General features: G+C 35.7%; 1 protein-coding gene across 5 annotated transcripts in view; it reads left to right on the top strand.

The window, feature by feature from the left end:
• The window catches only part of LOC121877503 (fibrillin-3-like), a 145,339-nt gene that overhangs the window by 106,991 nt on the left and 15,680 nt on the right, over nt 1-22,668 (top strand). For 3 of the 5 annotated variants that reach the window (XM_042383283.1, XM_042383286.1, XM_042383278.1), the window contains exons 29-33: nt 1,910-2,024; nt 6,147-6,203; nt 14,185-14,321; nt 14,530-14,669; nt 18,858-18,960. In XM_042383283.1, the coding sequence (XP_042239217.1) occupies nt 1,910-2,024; nt 6,147-6,203; nt 14,185-14,321; nt 14,530-14,669; nt 18,858-18,960 (552 nt within the window). Of the gene's footprint in view, nt 1-1,909; nt 2,025-6,146; nt 6,204-14,184; nt 14,322-14,529; nt 14,670-18,857; nt 18,961-19,279; nt 19,541-22,668 lie in introns of those variants that run through there. The other 2 variants (XM_042383302.1, XM_042383293.1) reach the window with 2 other exon arrangements.

The following is a 22,668-nucleotide window of genomic DNA, read 5'->3' as shown; positions in this document are numbered from 1 at the left end:
GTACTCCATGAAAGGTTGAGAATTCAACTGAAATGGTACGGGATTCGGGGAAGTGTCCTAGCGTGGATCGGAGACTTACGTCATGACCACAAGCGGTTTGTGGTGATTAATGGCACGAAATTGTCTTGTGTTCCCGTGACAATAGGCGTACCACAGGGCATTATACTGGTCACATAATTGTTTGTTTGTTTCATAAATGACATGCCAGAAGCTATACACTCCTCCATGCAAATGTTTGTGGACGATGCCAAATTATTCAGGGAAACTAAGAGCCAAACAGACTGTGAAGAACTACAGAAGGATCTGTGTCAGCTTCAAGAGTGGTCAAAGAAATGGCTGTTAAGATTTAATGTCACGAAGTGTGAGAGGATGCACCTAGATTGTACCAACAGTAAGGAGGCATACCACATGTCCCAACAGGATGAAGAAACCGCATTAATAAGGACTGAATGTGAAAAGGATCGGGGTGTGTGTTGACAATGAACTGAAGTTCTTGTGCCATTGTGAGAAGAAGGTGAATCAAGCAACTAAACTAGTAGATCTTAAAAGAAGGTCGTTCAGATATCTTAGACAGTCTGTTCCTCAAAACTCAATGTAAGAGTGACATGCTTCCTCGTCTGGTCCCTGAGGGCCACCAGACTGGCAGACTGGTGCCTACGCTTCGGCTTCTCAGTTATCCAGAGAGATTAGAATGCCTGCAACTGTCTAGTTTATACTATAGATGGGCAAGGGGTGACCTAATTGTAGTGTATAAACATCTCAGAGGGTACTTCTCAGTCGAGTGTCCATACCTGGAGCTGGCAGGTGTTTGCCCCACAAGGGGTCACAGCTCAAGGTTGAAGAAGCCACAAGTCCAGAAAACTGTGAGGGCAAACATTTTTGGAGTGAGAATTGTAAACTCTTGGAACAATCTGCCAGAGAGTGTTGTGACAGACTTGACCAACACTGCCACAGGTACAGATACATTCAGGAACCATTACATGCTCAGTACTTGCCAACAGTGCATAACCAAGATGTGACCGACCGCTCAAGCGGTGAAGAGGATAAAAGTAAATGTTAATATTCTCTGATTTTCAATTCAATTTGAAAGTGGTATTTGGGAAGTGAATGTGGTTTTACCATCTATGTACTGTTATACAGTAATAAATTAATTTTCATTGATTATGATATTTTTCTTGTTTTAAGGCAACAGTTTTTCTCCCAAGTGAATAAAAAATCATGTCTTCTTGTTACTAAGAGAAAGGCTGTTAATTTAGAGGTGATTGATATTGCTTTATGAAAGTTTGAGTATCTGATTAATATTGTAAAACGTCTTTTTAAAGTGTATGTCCAAAAAGATTCCAGTCAAGAACACATCCCCCTTATTAAATACTGTACATTAATCTGTTTTTTAGCTCAGTATAATTTAGCACGTGTTTTTCAGGAACACATTAACCATACTAAATGAAGGATGTATATGTTCCAATGATGGCTGAGACTAGAACTAGGCAATTTAGAGACCCTTTCTCCTCCCATTGGATAGTGTGGAAGTGAGCTGGAACTGAATGGTTTTGACACATGAAATCCCACAATGGCTGAGCTAAATGGAGGTCGAGTTGTGTGTCTGTTGATATAACACTCCTGACTTGTTGCATCCTAATTCATATTGGGATATAATGCTTCTAAAGATCTATTTCATGACATGGTTGTGGTGAGGAAGTGCACTTTGCAATGTCTCAGGATTAAGCGCAGAACCCATAGCTGTAATGCATGAGTTGAATACTGTAGTTAAAGCCTCAACCTTGAAAGGGAATGCAGTACTGTACTAGAATTTTTTTTTTACAGTATTGCACAGAATGACAATTCAGTTTTAATCAGTTATATATATATATATATATATATATATTTTTGTCTTCAATTCTTTTCTTAGATACACTGAAGCCATTTATTCAGTGTCCAAGTGATGTGACAGTGGATCTTTCCCCTCACCAGAGCTTTGCCCATGTCAGGCTCCCTCAACCCAAAGCCAACGTTGACTGGTTCAGGTCAGTACTTAGAGTAGCACCATAAATCTACATGTCATATGTGTATTTATGTATATATAGTTTACAGAGTTGGCATGATTTAAATAAAATTATTTACAACACTGATTTAAAACATGATTTAATTCAGCATTTTTTTCCAGTAAAGTGTCATTAATGTTAAAAATTTATGTTTTCATTTTACTATTGTTCTGTACATACATTTGTAGCTCCTCTTCAGCCTTTATAGTAACAAATCAGTGACTAAAAATACCAACTGTGACTTGAAAATTAATAAGAACTTATTTTGAAATAAGGCAAATTTAGCAATGAAGTGATTTGATTGTTTCTTGTTTTATCAATTTATCTAAAGGAGCAGATTAATTCCTGTCAGCTTATAAGTTTTAGTGTTATTAAAGCAAATTCAAGTGCAGTAACTTTATTTTAATTTTATTTTTCCATATCTGACCTAAATACAGTGCTGCTTGAGAAAATTTTTTATTCATTGATATTTTTGTTCAATCCAGAATGCGACGTCTAGCTTATACCTAGGTATGTTAATGCCTAGCATGAACTTGCCAGGCCAACATACAGGCAATTAAAACATCTAATAATTACTTAATATGTTAACCGAAACCATTGTTTCAATGGGTTTTTGGGTAATTGGTTCCAGCTCACCGAAAATTTCCTAAATTCAACAAAAATGGTAGAAAAGTTCACTTACTTTGAGGTGTGTATGTAGAAGGCTCCTGGATGATGATGATGATGATGGGATTTAGAATGGGGGTGGAGGAGAAGGAAGAAGAGAAGGCATTGGGGTGGAAGAGAAGTCACCCCATGGTGCCATTTCACCCATAAGATTTTAGTTCTCTTGGTGTAATTCAAGATTATTTTCTTTAAATCAACACTGCACTGCATTATATATTGTCAATATGTAAAATATATTTCAAAATGACCAATAATTTGCTTGGAATCACAGAAAAAAAGCGTTTAGTTGAAGAGAGTCTCAAGCAAGATGTGACCTCCAGTGAATACAGAGAGAGACTAACGCCTGTTTGCTGTGTTAAGAGGCTGGATGCTGCGCATTAAACTAGTCACTTTACCTTCAATTATGTTCAATAATTGTTAAAATGACTAAAAAATTGAATATTAAACTTCTAAAATTATTGAATAGTATAAACTAATTGATAATTACTAAAATAGTAAGGAATTTAAGCCCTAGAACCGATTAATGTATTGGCAGACTGATACTAAAGCTGGTTGCCCGGTCAGTGCAAGCGAAAACATGTTGAGGTCGGTTCGTAAGAAATTCGTTAACCGAATTTTTGTTCGTTAACCGAATTGAAGATCCTTATGGAAGGCAGTTCGTTAACCGAGGCGTTCGTTAAACGAGGGGTCACTGTACTAAACTGTACAGTCTATCTTAAAATCATTTTGTATTGATATTGTCTTTCTCATTACCATTGTTCATTGAAATGTGTAGATAAATGCTTTAGGAATGTTATGGTGTAAGCATTATTCTGATGTACATACAGTACAGCTAGACCCCGACTTACGACGGGGTTAGGGACCCAAATCCAGGTCGTAAGTCCGAATGGTCGTAAGTCCAACATAGATAAAAAAAATTAAATAAAAAATCTACAATGAAATACAGTACAGTAAAAGTAATAAATAATGAGGAATGGATACAGTACAGTGAAAGTAATAAATAATAAGGAATAGATACAGTGTGACTGAGCACTTACCTTTAATGTAGTCAGCTGAATGCACATGGGACCCCCATAATTTTCTAATTATACATGGAGACTACATTAACTGGAAACGTTTCGGTATAGAAAATGCGTGTGTCATTTGAAAAAAAAAATGAAAAAAAAAAATGGTCACAACTGCGGCGGTCGTAAGTCCCGACGGTCGTAAGTCGAAGCAGTCGTAAGTCGGGGTCTAGCTGTATATCATTACATATTTTATAAGAACAGTAATAAACTTACGTTTGAGTGTGGAATGACCGCACTTGGTAGGTTGGCAGTCACACCTTCTAATGCGGCTTGACAGTGCCATTATGCTTTGAACTACTCATTTTTTCCCAATTGATGTTCTACTGTTATTTCGTGTTTAACATGTAAGCATTGCCAAGGAACAAATTTCATTTGCTTAGCACATATAATACTGTAATACTGTACCTCTGTACTGGTAAAGTGTCATGTATAAAAAATAATATTACGCGTACAGCATGCCCTTTAAATTCGCGGGGCCTAGGTTCTCAAAACGGCTGCGAATCGCCAAATCCGCAAATGACATTTGCTGACAGGGTGGGGGGGGGGTTACAGTTTTATTTGTGTACAAAGAAATGTATATTCCCTTTATGTTTGCCCTCAGGACAATTATTTCTTTTACCTGTACTTTTTATATGTGTTTGTGTGTAGACACACACACACACACACACAAAATGCATACAAATAAATAATAATGGGAAAAATCCTTTCACAATTAATAAAAAAAATATTAAAAATGTTGAGTCTCTTAAGTCTACTCCGTGCTCTATAAATATGAATTTAATTTAGTTTTCTTGGGGGCAATAAAATTTATCCAGCAGCAGGTTTATTGAACATGTGGTGTTTGAGAACCAGTTTCTTTTACTTGGTCTTACACTGAAGGACTGTACTGTAACTGTGAGGGAGATTTATAGAATCAACATTCTTTCCATATTCTTCCCATTCCTTTGGTAGTTGGTTTAATTCCATGAGTGCATGTATGTTTAGTTAGTGAACCATATACTGTATAGTATATGCCCTCAAACTATTGTAGATGTCCTTCAGTAACAGTCACCTGGCAGAGGGCATCTTGCCAGAAATTGGGGATTGACCCCGAAATCTTATTTCTGGCAGAGCCTATGGCCAGGTGACTCAGATTCCATCTCTCCTCCCGTGGGTTCATGGTTAATCAGCTGGAAATTAAAGCAAAAGGACAAATGTCTTGAAATCAAGATGATAACGTGTTGTTGTCAAGGTCTGTTTACTGACTAGATTAGAACTGCTGCCTCAACAGGACAACCTTTGCATGTACCGGTAATCTCTCATTTGAAGGCATTGGGTGCGCGGGAGGGATGTACAGCTAAAGATCCCTTAACAGCTGGCATGGGGGGAAGGCTATAGACTGCACCTTAAAATATGGCTCATGCAATAACAAAAGCCACTTTGCTAAGAGCCATGCTCGAAGATAGGATTTCTGAATCAATCCTTATTTTTCATTACCACCTGTCATATGTTCTTGTATATCACATGATACCATTACACACTTTATTAATATTTGCACCAGTAGATTAGATGATGCACCTTATGATCTGTATAGTTTTGGAATGTTACAAGCTAATATCATCATTTAGTATACTGTACATACAGTATGTGCTTTATGTGTAGTTTGTGTATAGTGTCTCTATAGTTTCTAGTTAGCTTGTATAGTTGCTAGTTAGCTTGAAAATTTCCAACTTAGTTTTTTGTACTGTATTTATAGAACCTAGTATGATATGACATATATTTATTTCATGAAAAATTACTGTACTACAGTATCATATATCTTCTATCACATACAAATAAAGAGTGACCTTACTAAATAGTAAGATACTAATTTATATCTGGTATTCACAGCATTCAGGATACCAGTTTTTCATGGATCTGTTGACAGTGTTAATCTTACTTCAGTTGAAAAATCATTGAGAATTAAATTAATATTGATTTTGATGGAGCATACCAGGTCTCTGTAATTGGTTAGTGGTTGCATGGAATCAGACAGCCCAGAGGTCCTTTTTTCTTATCATTATAGAAAGGACTCCACACAAAATGGAGTTTTCTGTCTCTTGTTTTTTCCAAAATACTTTTAAGTAATAATGCATTTAAAGAAACAATTTTAAAGATTATCATAGTTAAATTATTTCTTGAAAGGTTTAAAGAATACTGTGTTGCTGTATTCATAATTACTGTGTCTATACAGGTGCTTTGATTTACAAAAATATCATAATCCTGTTAATACTTATAATTACAGTCCCTGTATTTGACCAATTAAGTTTAGCAATAAATAGTGATAGGGAGATCAAAGGACCTTAGGGTTGGTCACCTCCTCACTGGAGTTTTGATGGAGGTGGTCTTGTAGATATGTCTCAGGAGTCGAGCAGAAGAGAGGGCAGGCCCAGGACATCACAGAACCAAGGTAAAGCACCATTCATCCCCCTTTGCTCCTCTCCCAAATTTATTGCCCGGTCTCCTAGCTTCGACTTCCTTTGATTCAATCGTTATACTACAGCATTTATAATATTTTAATTATTTTTAATGAGCCTTTTAGTAATTTCTTCATTTTTCTTTCATTGCTTGTTTTAAACAAATAGCATGTCCGTGTGCATTATTTCTAAACTATATGGACTCTGGTGTATAAATATCTGTTTCAGATTCAAATATTAATCAAACTGTATCTTCATATTACTAATAAGTGAACCTTTTCTTGCAACATAATATACTAAAATGCATAGGGATAATGAACTGCAAATAGTGAATTACATGTAATAGCTATTATCACATCAAGTTATTTATAAGTAAATTTATACAATGGTTTAGATGTCCTAATATTATGAATTTTCCAAAAAACAATTGATGAGTGAAGATTAGTTTCTATATTTGGGACTTAGAAGGGACTTCAGCAACTATGGCCATATTGCATCCAGAGTCTAAAAATTTTAGTCCAAAGTACTGAACTACCCTGTATATTGTAATGTTAATCTAGATATGTAATTAGAATTTTCAAACTACAGTACAGTACACTACAGTATTATATTTACAGTTTATGAAACCTATAAAAACTGGAATATACAGTGGTCCCTCGGTTAACGAACACAATCCGTTCCAGCAGGTTGTTCGTTAACCGAAAAATTCGTTAACCGAAACCATTGTTTCAATGGGTTTTTGGGTAATTGGTTCCAGCTCACCGAAAATTGCCTAAATTCAACAAAAATGGTAGAAAAGTTCACTTACTTTGAGGTGTGTATGTAGAAGGCTCCTGGATGATGATGATGATGATGATGGGAATTAGAATGGGGGTGGAGGAGAAGGAAGAAGAGAAGGCATTGGGGTGGAAGAGAAGTCACCCCATGGCACCATTTCACCCATAAAATTTTAGTTCTCTTGGTGTATTTCAAGATTATTTTCTTTAAATCAACACTGCACTGCATTATATATTGTCAATATGTAAAATATATTTCAAAATGACCAATAATTTGCTTGGAAACACAGAAAAAAAGCGTTTAGTTGAAGAGAGTCTCAAGCAAGATGTTACCTCCAGTGAAAACAGAGAGAGACTAACGCCTGTTTGCTGTGTTAAGAGGCTGGATGCCGCGCATTAAACTAGTCTCTTTACCTTCAATTATGTTCAATAATTGTTAAAATGACTAAAAAATTGAATATTAAACTTTTAAAATTATTGAATAGTATAAACTTCTTGATATTTACTAAAATAGTAAGGAATTTAAGCCCTAGAACCGATTAATGTATTGGCGGACTAATACTAAAGCTGGTTGACCGGCCAGTGCAAGTGAAAACATGTTGAGGTCGGTTCGTAAGAAATCCGTTAACCGAATTTTTGTTCGTTAACCGAATTTAAGAATCTTATGGGAGGCAGTTCGTTCACCGAAATTTCGTTAACCGAGGCGTTCGTTAACTGAGGGACCACTGTATATATTTTTTAAATAAAACAACTGAAAGTAAAACTAAATCATATTTTTTTATTAAAATTTAGTACAGTACAGGTATAGGTATCCACATTGGAAACACCACTTCATGTCCAATCAGCAAAGTTAAGCAACCTTGGGTCAGTTAGTACTTGGATGGGTGACTGCCTGGCCCTTATAGCAGCAGATGCTGTCCTTGGTCAAATTGATTGAATATCAATTATTATTTTTAAAGTACTGTACTGTACAGTCATGCTGCAATTAAAATGCATATCACATTAAATGGATTAAAAGCACTACAGTAATATACAGGTCATATAGAAATATGTAGACTTATCAAATCTGATTCATGAAATGCTGCACTTATTAAATAGGAGTCCTCCAATAAATTAAGGGTCTGAACTATAATTTTATAAAAAAATCAACAATATATCACAAATACTGTGTATTGGTGTTTGGCCAATGAGTACTACCATCTGAGGACTGGATGACCACTGCTCTATATAACATCTCTTGGTGGAATAGAGTTGCTTGGGGACAGTTATTCGTAATGTGTGTTTGTGTCATGGAGAATATTAGATTAAAGTGCTCATAAATGGGGGATTTTCTCTTCTCAGTAGGTGGTCATAAGTGACCTACAGGTGACTTACCTGCAAGAGACATAAGGACTTCTTTTGTCTTTGTTCACTACTATGTTGGTCACTGTGACTGCTGAGGTTTAATTTCTTGCTGCTTATTTCCACTGCAAGAATTTGACCTTTGCTGCTACTTTTGTTTTATAAATAACTCAAAAGTACAGGATAGGTCTCCTGGAGGAATTGGAACATGATGGACTCTAGGCAGGGTACTCAAGAGAAGATAATTTTTTAATCTTTATTCTTAGTTTTCACAAGATGCCACATACTGTACTCCCATAATGCAACACGTCTATACCTACAAGATGGTGGACCGCGCAAAGGATTATAGGAGTTGTGACGTCAATGCAAACTAAGAATATAGTATTTGTATATTGTTTTGTGATTTCTTTATTGACTATTCGTTTTATTAATTTGATTCCAAATAATATTAACAATGTAGAAACAAAAAATAAGTGGCTAATACCATGAATATAATGTTAAAAATATTATACAAAGCAAGTTGGTAGGGTCTGTTTACATTTTTGTCAGGGATTACATGACTAAATGATTTCTGTGGTTAGCCTCGAGCTCAAACATTCTTTAACTATGATGGAGGTTTTAATTTATTGTTATTTTAGTTTCATTTTTTCCTAATCTCATATCGGGTGTCTGTTCTATCCACTCATTCTTAGTTCGCATTGACGTCACAACTCCCAAATCCCCCATCTTGTAGGTATAGACCGTTACATTATGGGAGTTGTGACGTCATTGCAAACTAAGAATAAGTTTGGGAAGCAAGAATTTATTTTTTATTTTTAATTGGCTGACTACAATGTCAGGAAGGAATTGTGTTAGAACTGGTACAGGTTGGACCTCGCTAATCCAGGAAGCTTGGGACCACACCGGTTCCGGATTAACGAAAATTCTGAACCACCGAAGCCGAGGTTAAAAAAATGCAAAATAATGCATAAAGTGTACTATTACTGTCTAATAGTTAATGTCACATGCTTACATTTTGCCACATTACAACCACTTCCACTGCTTTCTGGTCTCTTAGGAGGCATATTTAAGGGTAAATTATAAGTATTTAAAGGTAAAATAGTGACAATAGCCAATAGAAGTGAGCTATGACAGATGTCTTGAACCATCGAACTGCTGGACTATTGGGTCCCGGATTAATGGGTTCCAACTTGTACCAGTCATTTAAACACTGATGTGTGAGAACATAAGCAGGTCCTCTTATAATTGGCTTTTGCACAAGACTAAGAACTTAAACTACGATTTTACATGCAGTCAGAATTTGCCATTTTAGTACACCCAGACAGACCATTTTAAACCATAATTACCTTTTGTTTTACTATATGTTGCCTGGTGTTAAGGTCAGAATACTGTTCATAATACCATACAGGAGATTTAATTTCCCTAGGAAAAGTCTGTGTACTGTACTTTGTAGGTACAGTATCATGAATATCAGAAGACAAACTGAAATGTTACTCTAGTTCATCTTCATGTTTTATAGATTACAATGATTGCTTCTCATGCATGAAGATGGCTGCCTCTAAGGCCACCTACATATGACATTTTTTATGGTGTGGAAGCTGTTGCCAATAAAACAACAACTGCTTGAGTTAATGAGATGTATGACCCAGTGTCAAGGATTAGCCTTTAAAGACCAGACACTTGTTAGTTGCACTGGCTAACCGTTATGCAATCAGTTTAACATCCAGGTTCCCAAATATTGCTGGGTAAACAGAGGTAAATGGCTTAATAAAGTCTTGCCCATTTGGAGCTGCTCACTTGTAAGGCGAATACACCTACTACTACATACTGGTCACCATTAATATATGAGTAGATTATAGACTAACCCTGTTACCAATATTTTTCCCCTCCTGGAATGAAGTGAAGTGAGACAGTGTGTGGAGAAAGTGTTGGCTACCTAAACTGGGTGGTGTGATTCAGCCGAGGCCACTAATTGGTTCTCTTGCCAGTGTGGTCTGTGTGGAAGTAAGGGGTTTCTTCCTCCACCTCCATAGATGTTTGTTTTTTGAGTCCTTAACAGAGCCATAATTCTTTCTATGTCCACTTTTAGAGACCATTATAATGATGTTACAGTTACAGCTCAAATACTAGGAAATAAAAGTGAAAATGTGACACAGGCATGTGAGAGCATGTGCTACATAACAAGGTTTACTGTATGTGTGACAGCATTGTACAAATTTCATAACCAATCATCATTACTGGACAGTTATAACCATTAGTTTGCTATAAAATTTAATTATTATAGTGCTGTATATTTTTTCATCTCATCCAAAGAAGTAAAAGATTATGTAAATAGAACATGCCAATCTTTTATTTATTTTCATATACTGTATGTGTATTTTGATGGTATTGTATGTAAATTCTCTTCATTTTGTATATGTTTTTTTAAATAATAGAACTTTACATCTGTGTATGTACTGTTTTAAGAAAAAAAATTTTGTCAATGTGAACAAAGGTATAGAAATAGAAGCAATAGTGAGGAGGGTCAGGGAAAAATAATTATCTTGAACAATGATAAAACCACATCACAAAATGCAAATGCACTTATGTAGTACCAATAGTAAGGAGGTGTATCACATGCCCCATTGTGATGAAGAGGCATCATTAACGGAGACCAAATTTTAAAAGGACCTGGTGTGTATGCCTATAATGAACTGAAGTTCTTGTACCAATTGTGAAAGGGTAAATCAAGCAGATACCCGTTAAGCTAATGGGTTTTATAAAACAATTTGTTCACATACTTAGATGGTCCATCCCTCATAATGCTCTTCAAAAGTGAGATGCTTCACCCTTTGGAGTACTGTCATCCCATCTGGACCTGAAATATGCTGTGACCCCACCGTGTATGAGTTTATTCAGGACCAGGCTTGACCAACACTGGCACAAGTTCAAGTACATTTGGAAGCCAATACCTGCAAACTGTGCATAACAGAGACGTGACCGACTGCCGAAACGACTAACAGGTTGATCAGTTGGTGAAGATGATTAAGTAAAACAAAATAGAGAAAGTAGAGTGTTTCAGATAATTGGTAGTGGATGTGACTGAAAATGCTATGGTATGAATGGAACCGCAGAGTAGCAGCAGCAGAGAATATAAAAGATGGATTGAGAAATTACAGGGATGTACAGAGGAATTGTTGAGTTAACATTATTATGTGGGTGTGATGCATTGACTGTATGTTAGAGGAAGGAGCAAACTAGAAGAGAGATAAATGAGGTGTTTTAGAGCAATACATGGAATAAATAGGATGTAAAGGAAATACAGAAATAAGGAGAAGATCTGGAAGTGAAAGAAATGTTAAGATTGGAGCAGTTCAGGATCTGGTCAGGTGGTATGGACATTTTGAGTGAATGTGAAATGAAAGATAAGTAAAAAGTCTGTATGATTCATAGGTAGATGGTAAGACAAGAAGATGGAAGGATGGGGTTCTTATGTATGTGAGGAGTGATTTTAGGTACTATATGTGCTGTTGATGGGGAATGGTGGCTTGTGGTACGTGAAGGGATCAGCCAGATTTGGAGCCTCGTTGGCAACGGTTGTGCTAGAGCAGAATACATCTTTAACAGCAGTAAGAATGGTTGGTTAACAATAAAGGAAGTGAAATTTTTTGTGATTTATTTTATCTTGTTTCCAGCCACCCTGTGTGGAAAATGGCATGATTGAAAGTTTAAAAAAAAATGTATAGGTCTATTATGTTATTGGATTACAGGCTGGCAGTTATCATTTGTATCCATAATGACTTTCCCTGCTTCTTTGCAACACAATACATTCCCATTTAGGGCATCTGCATCCATATCTTATGAACTTTGATTAACTCCATTATTCTTCCTTTGAGTTTTGTGGGGGCAGATGCAGGGAGACATCAAATTTGTCATTCAGCAGCGTAAGAAGTATGGAAAGTAGGTTTTTGCAAGCACTAGTTAGTCCATACAGTATTTAATAAAATGAGAACTTGGGATGCTATGGGAAAATCAGTCCCATTTAGTGAGAATTTACATAAAAAAAAATTCAAGTGCACATGTTGTTCATTGAACAGGACCTTGCTGTACAGTACTGTATTGAATTTTAAAATGTTAGAAAAGGGTTGGGTCAGACTTGTTATCATAAGACAGTGTTCTGTCAATTCATTTATTTTTGAATTGGGACATGAATCTGTCAAAGTTAAGAGCATAGAAAATTAATAAAATGAATAATTATGAACCACAGTACAGAGGTTGCAGCACATATTGCCTATTTTTATTTGTTCAATATACTGTACTTCACTGAACTAAAATCCGCAAGTAGTGTATTTAAGTTAGCTTATGAATATTAGTTATTTGTTGTACAATATCTCAAAAAAGTATCTGTCCGTTCTGTGTGTGAAACATTACGAGACCATGGATGATAGATAGATATATACCGGTACTTTGATATACCGTATATAGTTTAACAAAAATAATGCAATGTGTATTTATTTTGGCATAATTATTATGATGTTCGGTTACCAAATGTAGTGGGATCAGTATACCACAGAGCCATGCATGTAGCATTTTGGACTCACTGGACCTCCCATCCTGGCAGATACTTTTTTGAGATACTGTGCTCTACATATTTATGCATGATGGCTGACACACTTGCTTGGCTTTGTTTGCTTTGCATTGTTTTTATGCTCCCCTAAAATGTGGTGATTACTTTGTCCACCCATCAACCAGTACAAATGTAAATGTGCATTGCTCTGTTGTTATGAGCACATTACTTTCCATGTTTTTGTTTTTTTTACTGGTCCAGGGCATAGAGTACACACAACAGCTGATTATAAGATGCGTAATAATGGCATTATTTGTGAGATAACAATTTCTCTGGTTATTTGAATGGTTGAATCTCTCTTGAGGTCACCAGTGAGTTTTCTCACAAAGAAAGATGGCTGAATTTAATAATCAGCAGTTTTTTTTATCATGGTACTGTAGATTTTACATATTACTGTACAAATTTATTTATACTGTATTTCCTTGCTTCCAAATTTTAACATTTTGTTTTATTATGCTTTGTTTTATATTATGAACTACTACTTTTTTTTGGCATAATACCCTTCATCAGATGACTCTTGTAATACTATAAGGTAACTCATCAGGAGGCCCTTAGGCCTTTTGATTGGGTTTCTAGTGTCTATCATGGCTGATATGCAAATTATTATCTAAGTGATCTTCACCCCTCTTACCCTACACAGACAGCCTCAAGTGAGGAAGAATAGGCAATGCATCATCACTTTGGATGGTTGTGTACCCTGTTGTCTATGAGCTTTTGTAGTACCTCTTCTTCCTTCTATTTCTAGTTGGCACAAGATGATGAGAACTGGTCGACAAAGGATATTAAGCCAGAAATAGAGTGATCCTGAATTTTTTGTTATGAGTAGAGCTTGTAGCCCGGCAACTTAGATACCTTCCCACCTCCTTTTGAATTAATGTCGAGTAAGCTGAAACTTATGTGTTTTCAGTGTGGAAACCCAATTTTCTGTTGACTCTTAGAGGGAAGGGCCAACATATAGCATAGTGGTCCCTCATTGGTCAGACACTAGCTCCAATCTGTCTTCCAGTCTTCACCCCAACTACAGTCAGGATGGAAGAAAGGAACTCTTGCACTTGCCTCCTCACTTTAGGCTGATTGTGGAGGAGTGAAGGAAGGGTGATCAATTCGATAATAAAAAAAAGAGCAACCCTGATAAACACTAGGGGCCTATTTAAAGAGCTAAAGGATTTCAGGATCAATCCTCAATTTACAAAGACACTGTATATCTTCAGTACATGTTGAGGGAATTTATCACATTCTGTTCATATTTAGGTATGTAGATGCAACTCCTGACTGGGCAAAGGAACTAGAGGAAGATTTGCCCTCGGGAAAGACTACAGTGACATTTGTTGCACGTTCTCCAGTCTCAGATGAGTCTGCAACGTGCTCTTTCACAGTGGAAGTTATAGGTCAGTTACATTGTTATTAACTGGTTTAGTAATGCTAGTAAATGCCTTTCTTTCAGCAAGTTCATATTGTCCTTAAGATCATACAGTTTTACTGAGTAAACAGTTTCTAGAATGACTTAGATTAATATAGTTTCTGATGACCTATACATTGTCTGACTGCATTCTGTTTCGATAGTGAGTGTGGTTCATAAATCTTTCATTTCCATAGATAAGGAGGATCCACAAGTATTTGGTTGCCCCAAATCATTCACCGCTCATATAGCTGAAGGGGAAGTGAGCACAGAAGTTTCATGGAAGGAGCCAGTCTTTAAGGATAATGTAGAAATTGCTCATCTCTGGAAATCATTGGTTTGTATAATAAACATATTTTTTATTACATCTGGGTCTTAGTGAGTAACTTGTGAGAACACTACTGCTAACAACCCTCTCTTCACTCTTCAGAGAGAGCATATAGTTTAATGGCAAAGGCTGGACAATGAAAACCTTCTATGTGTAACACTTCTCACCCATTAGATTCCAGATCTTCACACACTATGAACCAAATGGGTCATCTTTGATTTATTAATGCTTGTTTTTTTAAACTTTCTTTAGCCATAAAAGAAAGTTCATACTCTTACTTTCATTTACCTGTCAGATTTCAAACTAACAAGAAGCCAGTACAGTACCTCTCTTAAGGTCCCACTAAGCTCTAGTAATTACTGTAAACAGATATACATTGTTAGTATAAAGTTGCCTGAGTATTTTAAAGGATTACCTTAATCCCTTCACAACTACACATCTCCACTTGGAGGGGAGAACCTTACCCACACCAGACTCAAGGCCCCATTAGCCTACTGTACATACTGGCACACAAGATGAACTTTGCAGCTTAAAAATTTAGCCCCAAACTATGGGTTGTTTTATACTCCAAGTATAAAATGTGAACTTTAAATCACCGTAAGTGATGGAGATTGACAACAATGCTGTATTTTATTTAATAAATTCTATATGATGACAGACAGGTGACAGCATTGCTCACAGTTTGTATAAAATACATACCAAAATTATAATAGAGGTACTGGGTAATAATAATATCATATCATTAATGAATCATAGGACATTGTCAAAATTATGAATGGTCTCATTCGTGGTTTTGGTCTCAGTGTCGACCAGATCACTGGTTTTAACACAAGAGATTAAGTTTGGGTTATGGTGTAATTCAGCCATGGAAGTAATACTTTATTTTGCTTTACTTTATCCTCTTTGCCACTAAATGGCTTGTTAGCTACTTGGGCAGTTGGTCATGTCTCTGTTACACACAATTGGTAAGTACTGTTTCCAGAATGTATCTGTACCTGCACAAATGTTGACCAAGTCTGGTCTTGAATGAGCTCACACTTGGTGCCATCAAAATGCTCTCTGGCAGATTTTTCCAAGAGTTCACAACCCTCCAAAAAAATTGGCCCTGACAGTTTTCTGAATAATGTCATCTGAGGTGTTTATAAACTTTTATTAAGTCACCCCTTGCCCACCTATAGTAACCTAGGCAACTGCAGGCATTCTAGTGTATATATATATATATATATATATATATATATATATATATATATATATATATATATATATATATATATATATATATATATATATATATATATATATATATATATATATATATATATATGTGTGTGTGTGTGTTTCTGTGTGTATGCATGTGCATACATGTATGTGTGTATGTGTGTTCATGTTTGTGTGTATGTGTAGTGGGAATATAATCACATAAGTAAGATATACCTGTATAGTATACGTATATGTACTGTATATCATGTAAAACAAAAAAAACAGTGACAAACTGCTTTCATATGTACAGTATTTGCAAAGAACCAGGCAACAAAGAGTTGCTAAGATGTTCTGAAACACAACTGCATTTTCAGCACTGTGCATTTGAATGTGAATCTCTGTTAGCCAGAATAATTGGTGCAGAGCTCTTCTGGGGATGAAAGATATCTGGTAATGAGACGACACTCTCAAACCCGGAAAAATTCCACGTCCCTGGAATTTTTCCGGGTACTGGGAAAAGTTTCCAAGAGTCTAAACTACACTGTACATATCATGCATGGACAGATACTATTGCACAACCCGGGAATGTTTCGGGGTTCTGAAGAAAGTTTTCCGAGATACTGTACTTTACATCACTGACTGTCTGACTACACGTGTCATTGCTTGCCAAATCTTAATAATATCAATTACATAGACTTTGTGATATACAATAATAATGTACCTACCAAGTGTCGCTGTGATAATTGCAATTTACCATTATGTGTTGTGGGCTAAAAATAGATCCTATAGTGTTGCTGAGAGTATATACAATACAAAGAAGGTACAGTTCCGTTCAGAAGTTCGTGGTACACTGGCGGTGAAGGGTGCATAGCCTGTTGTACCCTTCCTGGACGACAGGTCACTACGCCGACCCTCCCATCAACACACACAGTGGAACTGGCAATGGAGCAGTGTGATCCGAACGAATACTCATAAAAAAAGAGATTGGAAGGATATTGATGTGAATATCAGCCAACTTTACTGCTGATGGATGATGAAGATGTGTTAATGTCTTGTTTACGAGAGCAGAAATCTATAGTGACAGGAGTATCCATTCGAATATCGGAATACAATAGGGAAATTAGTTTCGAATGAACACTATAAGAAATAGTTGAACAGAGCTCATACTCTGTATATCAAATATATCAAGAGTCTTCAATGTATTCATTACTTGATGTTTTCCATATAATAATCTTTCTCTTTCTCTCATATATATATATATACTGTATATATATATATATATATATATATATATATATATATATATATATATATATATATATATATATATATATATATATATATATATATATATATATATATATATATATATATATATATATTCAGAATGATTTTGACACCCTAGGTTACCTAAATTGTAAATTTACATTTCAAATATGAACATGGTTAGAAATTATATGCCAGCTTCCATAACTCTACTACATAATCTACACAATAGTTTCAATATGAGAAGAAGGTTACAACAGTGATTATTATTTCCAGTTAGATCACCAATTTCAATAATGTCAAAATTTAGCCTTACCCATACATAACTACCCACAAATAGTGATGCTGAATTTGGCTGTTAATAAACCTAAGTTAGGATTCCTCTATCTACCTATACTGTATAAATATTAATGTGAAGTTCCGTGGTCGAGCTTTTCTGAATCTTTACCTAAACATTGAATATGATGCAGGTCTGTCATTCTCTATCCTTCATTCATCAATGCTTCTATGGTCCGCTCCTTTGCTGAGACAGTTATAACTTACCTAAATCGCTTTCCTCCCATCTTCTTATCCACTGCATCACAGCTGTGGGGGACAGGCCAAATTCATGTGCGATACCCCGTATGGAGAGATCATTATCACGGAGAGTAATAATGCGGGATCTGAACACCAACTTCTCGTCTCTACGATTCTTGTTGGCTTGGTGGAGCTTCTGATCACTCTCATCAGCGGCAAATAACAACGACACCTCGGTGAAACACACACACACACAGCCCGCTTGTGTCCGTCTGTTTCAGTGTGTGTGTTGAAGATGTGATACAAATGAAGTCATGCTATTTAACACTTAATCGGCAATTATCACTATTTAGCGTAACACACACACACACACATATACACACACACACATACTGTATATATAGCTAGAGTATTATACAAAAAACTTCAAGTATTGAATACATTGAAGACTCTTGATATATGAGCTCTGTTCACCTATTTCTTAGGGTGTTCATTTGAAACCAATTTCCCTATTGTATTATGATATTCGAATGGATACTCTTATCACTACAGTTTTCTTCTCTTGTCAGCAGGATATTCATATCAATATCCTTCCCATCTCCTTTTGATGAGTATTCGTTTGAATCACACTGCTCCATTGCCAGTTCCACTGTGTGTGTTGGTAGGAGGTTCGGCGCAGTGACCTGTCGTCCAGGAAGGGTACAACAGTCTATGCACTGTTAACCACCAGTGTACCATGAACTTCTGAACAGAACTGTACATGATGTGGCACAGTGCATTGAGTAGTACTGTACTAGAGACTCAGTGTGAGCCATTCCTATGGTGATGGACCAAGGCCACACAAGAGGCTCCTTTATTTTGATTGCTAGAGCTCAGCAAGTAGACAGTTTGTTTTGCATAGGTTTTTGACCATTCTGAGTTGATTTCTGCAAGACATTTTTGCGGGGCTGGCGTGTCATTTAATTATAATATCTTGTGGCAACATACAAGTTAAGAAATCTTCGGTTTTATAACTAGAAACATTTAACCTAAAAATGTTTTTAACAAAAAAACTTTGTTAGCAAAATTATGTACTGTACAAGTATTTGGTTTCGAAATAAGATCAATTAAGTCTTGCTCTTCTTTATACACAGATTTGAAAGGTCAGTCAGTTTTTCTACTAATTCTGAGCTAGATTATAAAAAGGTAATATCTTAAATCATTTATCATGTGCAGGAACCAGGTCGACATCTGACATCAGGGACATATCCAGTTCATTATGTTGCTATGGATCCTTACAGAAATCGGGCCAAGTGTTCTTTTACCGTCACAGTTCAACGTAAGTACATTAGGTTGTAGGGGTGTCTTGGTTAAGCTTTCCAATTAGGTTTTATAGTCTTATAATTATGTAACTGTAAAAGCTAGTGTAAAATAAATTAAATTTTTTGGTGTTTTTCAATATAGTAGTTTTTAATTTTATTCGAATTATTATTGGACATATTAGATTTCATATGTAATAAGTTTGATGCTTACATAAACATTTTTTAATTAGATTTTTATTGTACCAAGTAATAATTGCATATATGCCTGACTGAATGATAATTTACGTCTTTAGTGGAAAAGATAACCTGCTCCAGATTTTATGCTTGCATGTGTAGTCTGACTCAGCCTCCAGGCCACACATTGTGCCCCATGCCCACCAGCTCAACCGTGGGGTGTTGTGACCATTGCCCGCACCCCACTTTTGCCCAAATGCTCACTGCCACCTCTACCACCAACTGCCACCTACATGACCAGTATGGCACCATTATGCAGCTACCACCACATGAATTAGCTGAGTTCTTGATGAAAATGTAGTTTAATGCAACATTAACATTCTTCCACATTTTACTATATTCCAATGTAGGAGACCTTTCTATTATTTTCTTATACTTTTTGTACAGTATTTAATTATTTCTTTACTATAATTACTTCACAGAATTTCTTTACTGTAGTTTATTTCACATTCATATGGTATACAGTAAAGTATATAGTAACTCTTCTTTTACATTGTGCATCCCATTCAAATGCTCCTTCCTCCACCTCTCTTATCAATGTCATAGACATGGTGTAGTGTCATCTGATAGCTATGTCTGTTTCTTTTGTTATTTACAGTTTTAGTGAACCCCTTTTGTGACTGATTGACTGACTGACTAACCGATCCATTTAGGGAATCTCTCATCCACTTGGTTTGCCCACTCCCATTACCTCTTTTATTTACCATTGTTAACAATTACTCTATTGTACAACCTTTTCATGCCTTCACACACTGTACTTTATGCTCCCCAAATTATTCTTCCTTAAAAAGTTTTGTGTACTTTTCCTTCATTTATTGTTCTATTTTTCATTAATATAATGTATCTTGTTCTTTTGGAGTTTGTGGCTTAAATAGGATACCATTTTTAATAGATTGTATATTGTACTATATATAGTATACAGTATGTTTCTTTGTTTTAAAAATTTCAACAGTAATTTTGACCATTATTGTAGTTTACAAAGATCACTGACATGGACCACTCAGTTGTCTAGACTCTGTCCTGCTTAGCATCCAAAAGATTTTAAAATACTGTAAATTGTATGTACATTTTTAACATAGACACAGATTTCCTTTCCTACCTCTCATACCTGCATCTCATTACCTGTCAGTGCAGTAAAATACCTCTTGCAGTACTGTACTGACCAATAAATTTACCATTAACCTGCAAACCAGTTGTACAGAAACCTAATTTTGCGCTGATAACTAAATTTACAAATACTGTACAGAATTTAAATATATCGGTGAAATACTTTTGTATCATTTTCTTACAAATACCATTTTATGGCCAATGGATCATAAATTAAGTGACCTGTGAGATTCCTTTATTCAGATCACACTCTGGCAAAGTCTCTTGTTCAGGTGGCTGATGCTTTTTATGGTAGGGACACTGTCTTAAACAGATCAGTGCTAAAGCTGCAAAACAGCTCCTCACCAGCAAATCAGTGGTTAACAATGGGTGTCGTGAACTTCAACGATGATCCAGTAGGGCTTAAAAAGGCATGAAAGTCTAAAGGCCATCAAGATTATTTTGTGTGCCAGTTCATTTGACTTGAACTCTTTGTTGTAAACTTGGATCTGAAGTTAAATCCTCACAAGTTGCGCCTTATTCTCCAGTATTTGTGATGGATTTTTTTTAAGGGAGGCATTCCTTACCCTTTGTCTTTTTACTCACTAAGATAGTAGTGTTTGTCCCAATGTCATTTGTTAGTTTAGTCTGTTCTGAGTTAATTTTGTTCTTGTTTGTGTTTTTTTTTCTTCTTCTTTTCAGTGACACTAATGGGTACCTGATGAGGAGCAAGTAGTGAGAGTGGTACTGTATCTTTTGCAGTTTTACACACCCTGTGGTAGTTCAAGCAAAATTTTAGGACAAATAATCGTAAAATTTATATGAATGAATCGTAGGTTTACTGACTGAGCAGTTCCTTCAACACACACCTCTAACTCTTATGTTCCTTATACTCCATCATTTAGAGGAAATCCTCAACAAACATTTTGTCTAGTATCAGTTGGACTTCCTATACATACACTCCCTGGGTTACTGATGGGTTCCGTTCCTGAAGACTATCCATAAGCAGAATTATCCATAAACCGGAAGTGACCCTTCCTTAGGTAATCACTGAAAACGTAGTTCACATAATGTACTGTATATAGTATTAACAATTGCTATACCTACACGATACAATACAGTACATTTGTATTAATTAAAAAGAAGCATCGGAAAGAAAAACAAGTACACAAGTACTGTACAATGAAGTACAGTAGTAACTACAAAACTAGTGTATATAATAATTCCATTTACCTTTAATCCTGGTGCTGATCTGCTCATCAACACTGTAAGTAAGTTTTCCATATATATATATATATATATATATATATATATATATATATATATATATATATATATATATATATATATATATATATATATATATATATATATATATATATATATATATATATATATATATATATATATATATATATATATATATATATATATATATATATGCGTGGGTGCAAGAGCGACTGGAATTAGTGACAGTATTGGGACTGAGTATGTTTGGCAGTATACTGCACCAGCCCAGGATTTAACTGCCATGCAGCACTTTTAAATGAGGCGAGTTGCCACTTTTACGAGTATTTTTTGTTTTCTCAGGAATATATTTATCGATTGAATGGTTAACTTTACTAGCTATGATACTCAGCGTAGCATCTGCGTTCTTATTCCTTAGTAAGTCAGGTCAGTGTATACTCCATATCACTTCCTTCATCCTGTTGTAATTTCCTTAGTAATATTTGAACCTGGACCTGGTTTTGTCATGAACCAAGTACAGGGGGGACCCCCAAGTTCGCAGATTTTTACGTCGCGCTTCTTGGTTATTCGCGGATGACACCCTGGATGTACCCAAGAATGTCTGTGGGTAGTTTTAAAGTTGCCGGCATTTTCGCGGCTTGGACAGGGAGCCATTCGTACTTTTCATTATTAGTGAGGGTTTTATGTTGCTGTTTATGGACCGGTTTAATGTTTTTGCTGTATGATATTGGGATTTTCTTGTCATTTTTCCCATATGTTCTTTTATTCGCAATATGAAAATTCACTTAGCGAATAGTTTTCAGGAACCTAAACTATTTGTACGGTGAGGGATACCTGTATGAAGTACTATACAGTATAGGTAAAAAAGGACCACACTCTCCTTAGCCATGGTGAGACAAAGGGTGTGGCCAACTATCTGTTGTTCTGCCAGAGGAATTTGTTAATGTTTGGAATCTTTTTATTGTACATTTGTATATACAGTACAGTATTTCTTTAATGGAAGTGGTAATATCTTAGAATTGGAATCCAGATTTGAGTGATGTTGTTAAAGTGATTTAGTAGTATAAACTTGAAATTTCAAATAAAAATCTTGCAAGTTGTCTGAGATTTTCATATACTCAGAGAATGAATAAGCAGAAGTGTACTGTATTATACAT

Source organism: Homarus americanus, unplaced genomic scaffold (assembly GCF_018991925.1).
Source record: "Homarus americanus isolate GMGI-L3 unplaced genomic scaffold, GMGI_Hamer_2.0 scaffold33468, whole genome shotgun sequence".
Lineage (NCBI taxonomy): Eukaryota > Metazoa > Arthropoda > Malacostraca > Decapoda > Nephropidae > Homarus > Homarus americanus.
The sequence above is the reverse complement of the archived record's forward strand: the minus strand, read 5'-3'. Positions and strand labels throughout refer to the sequence as shown.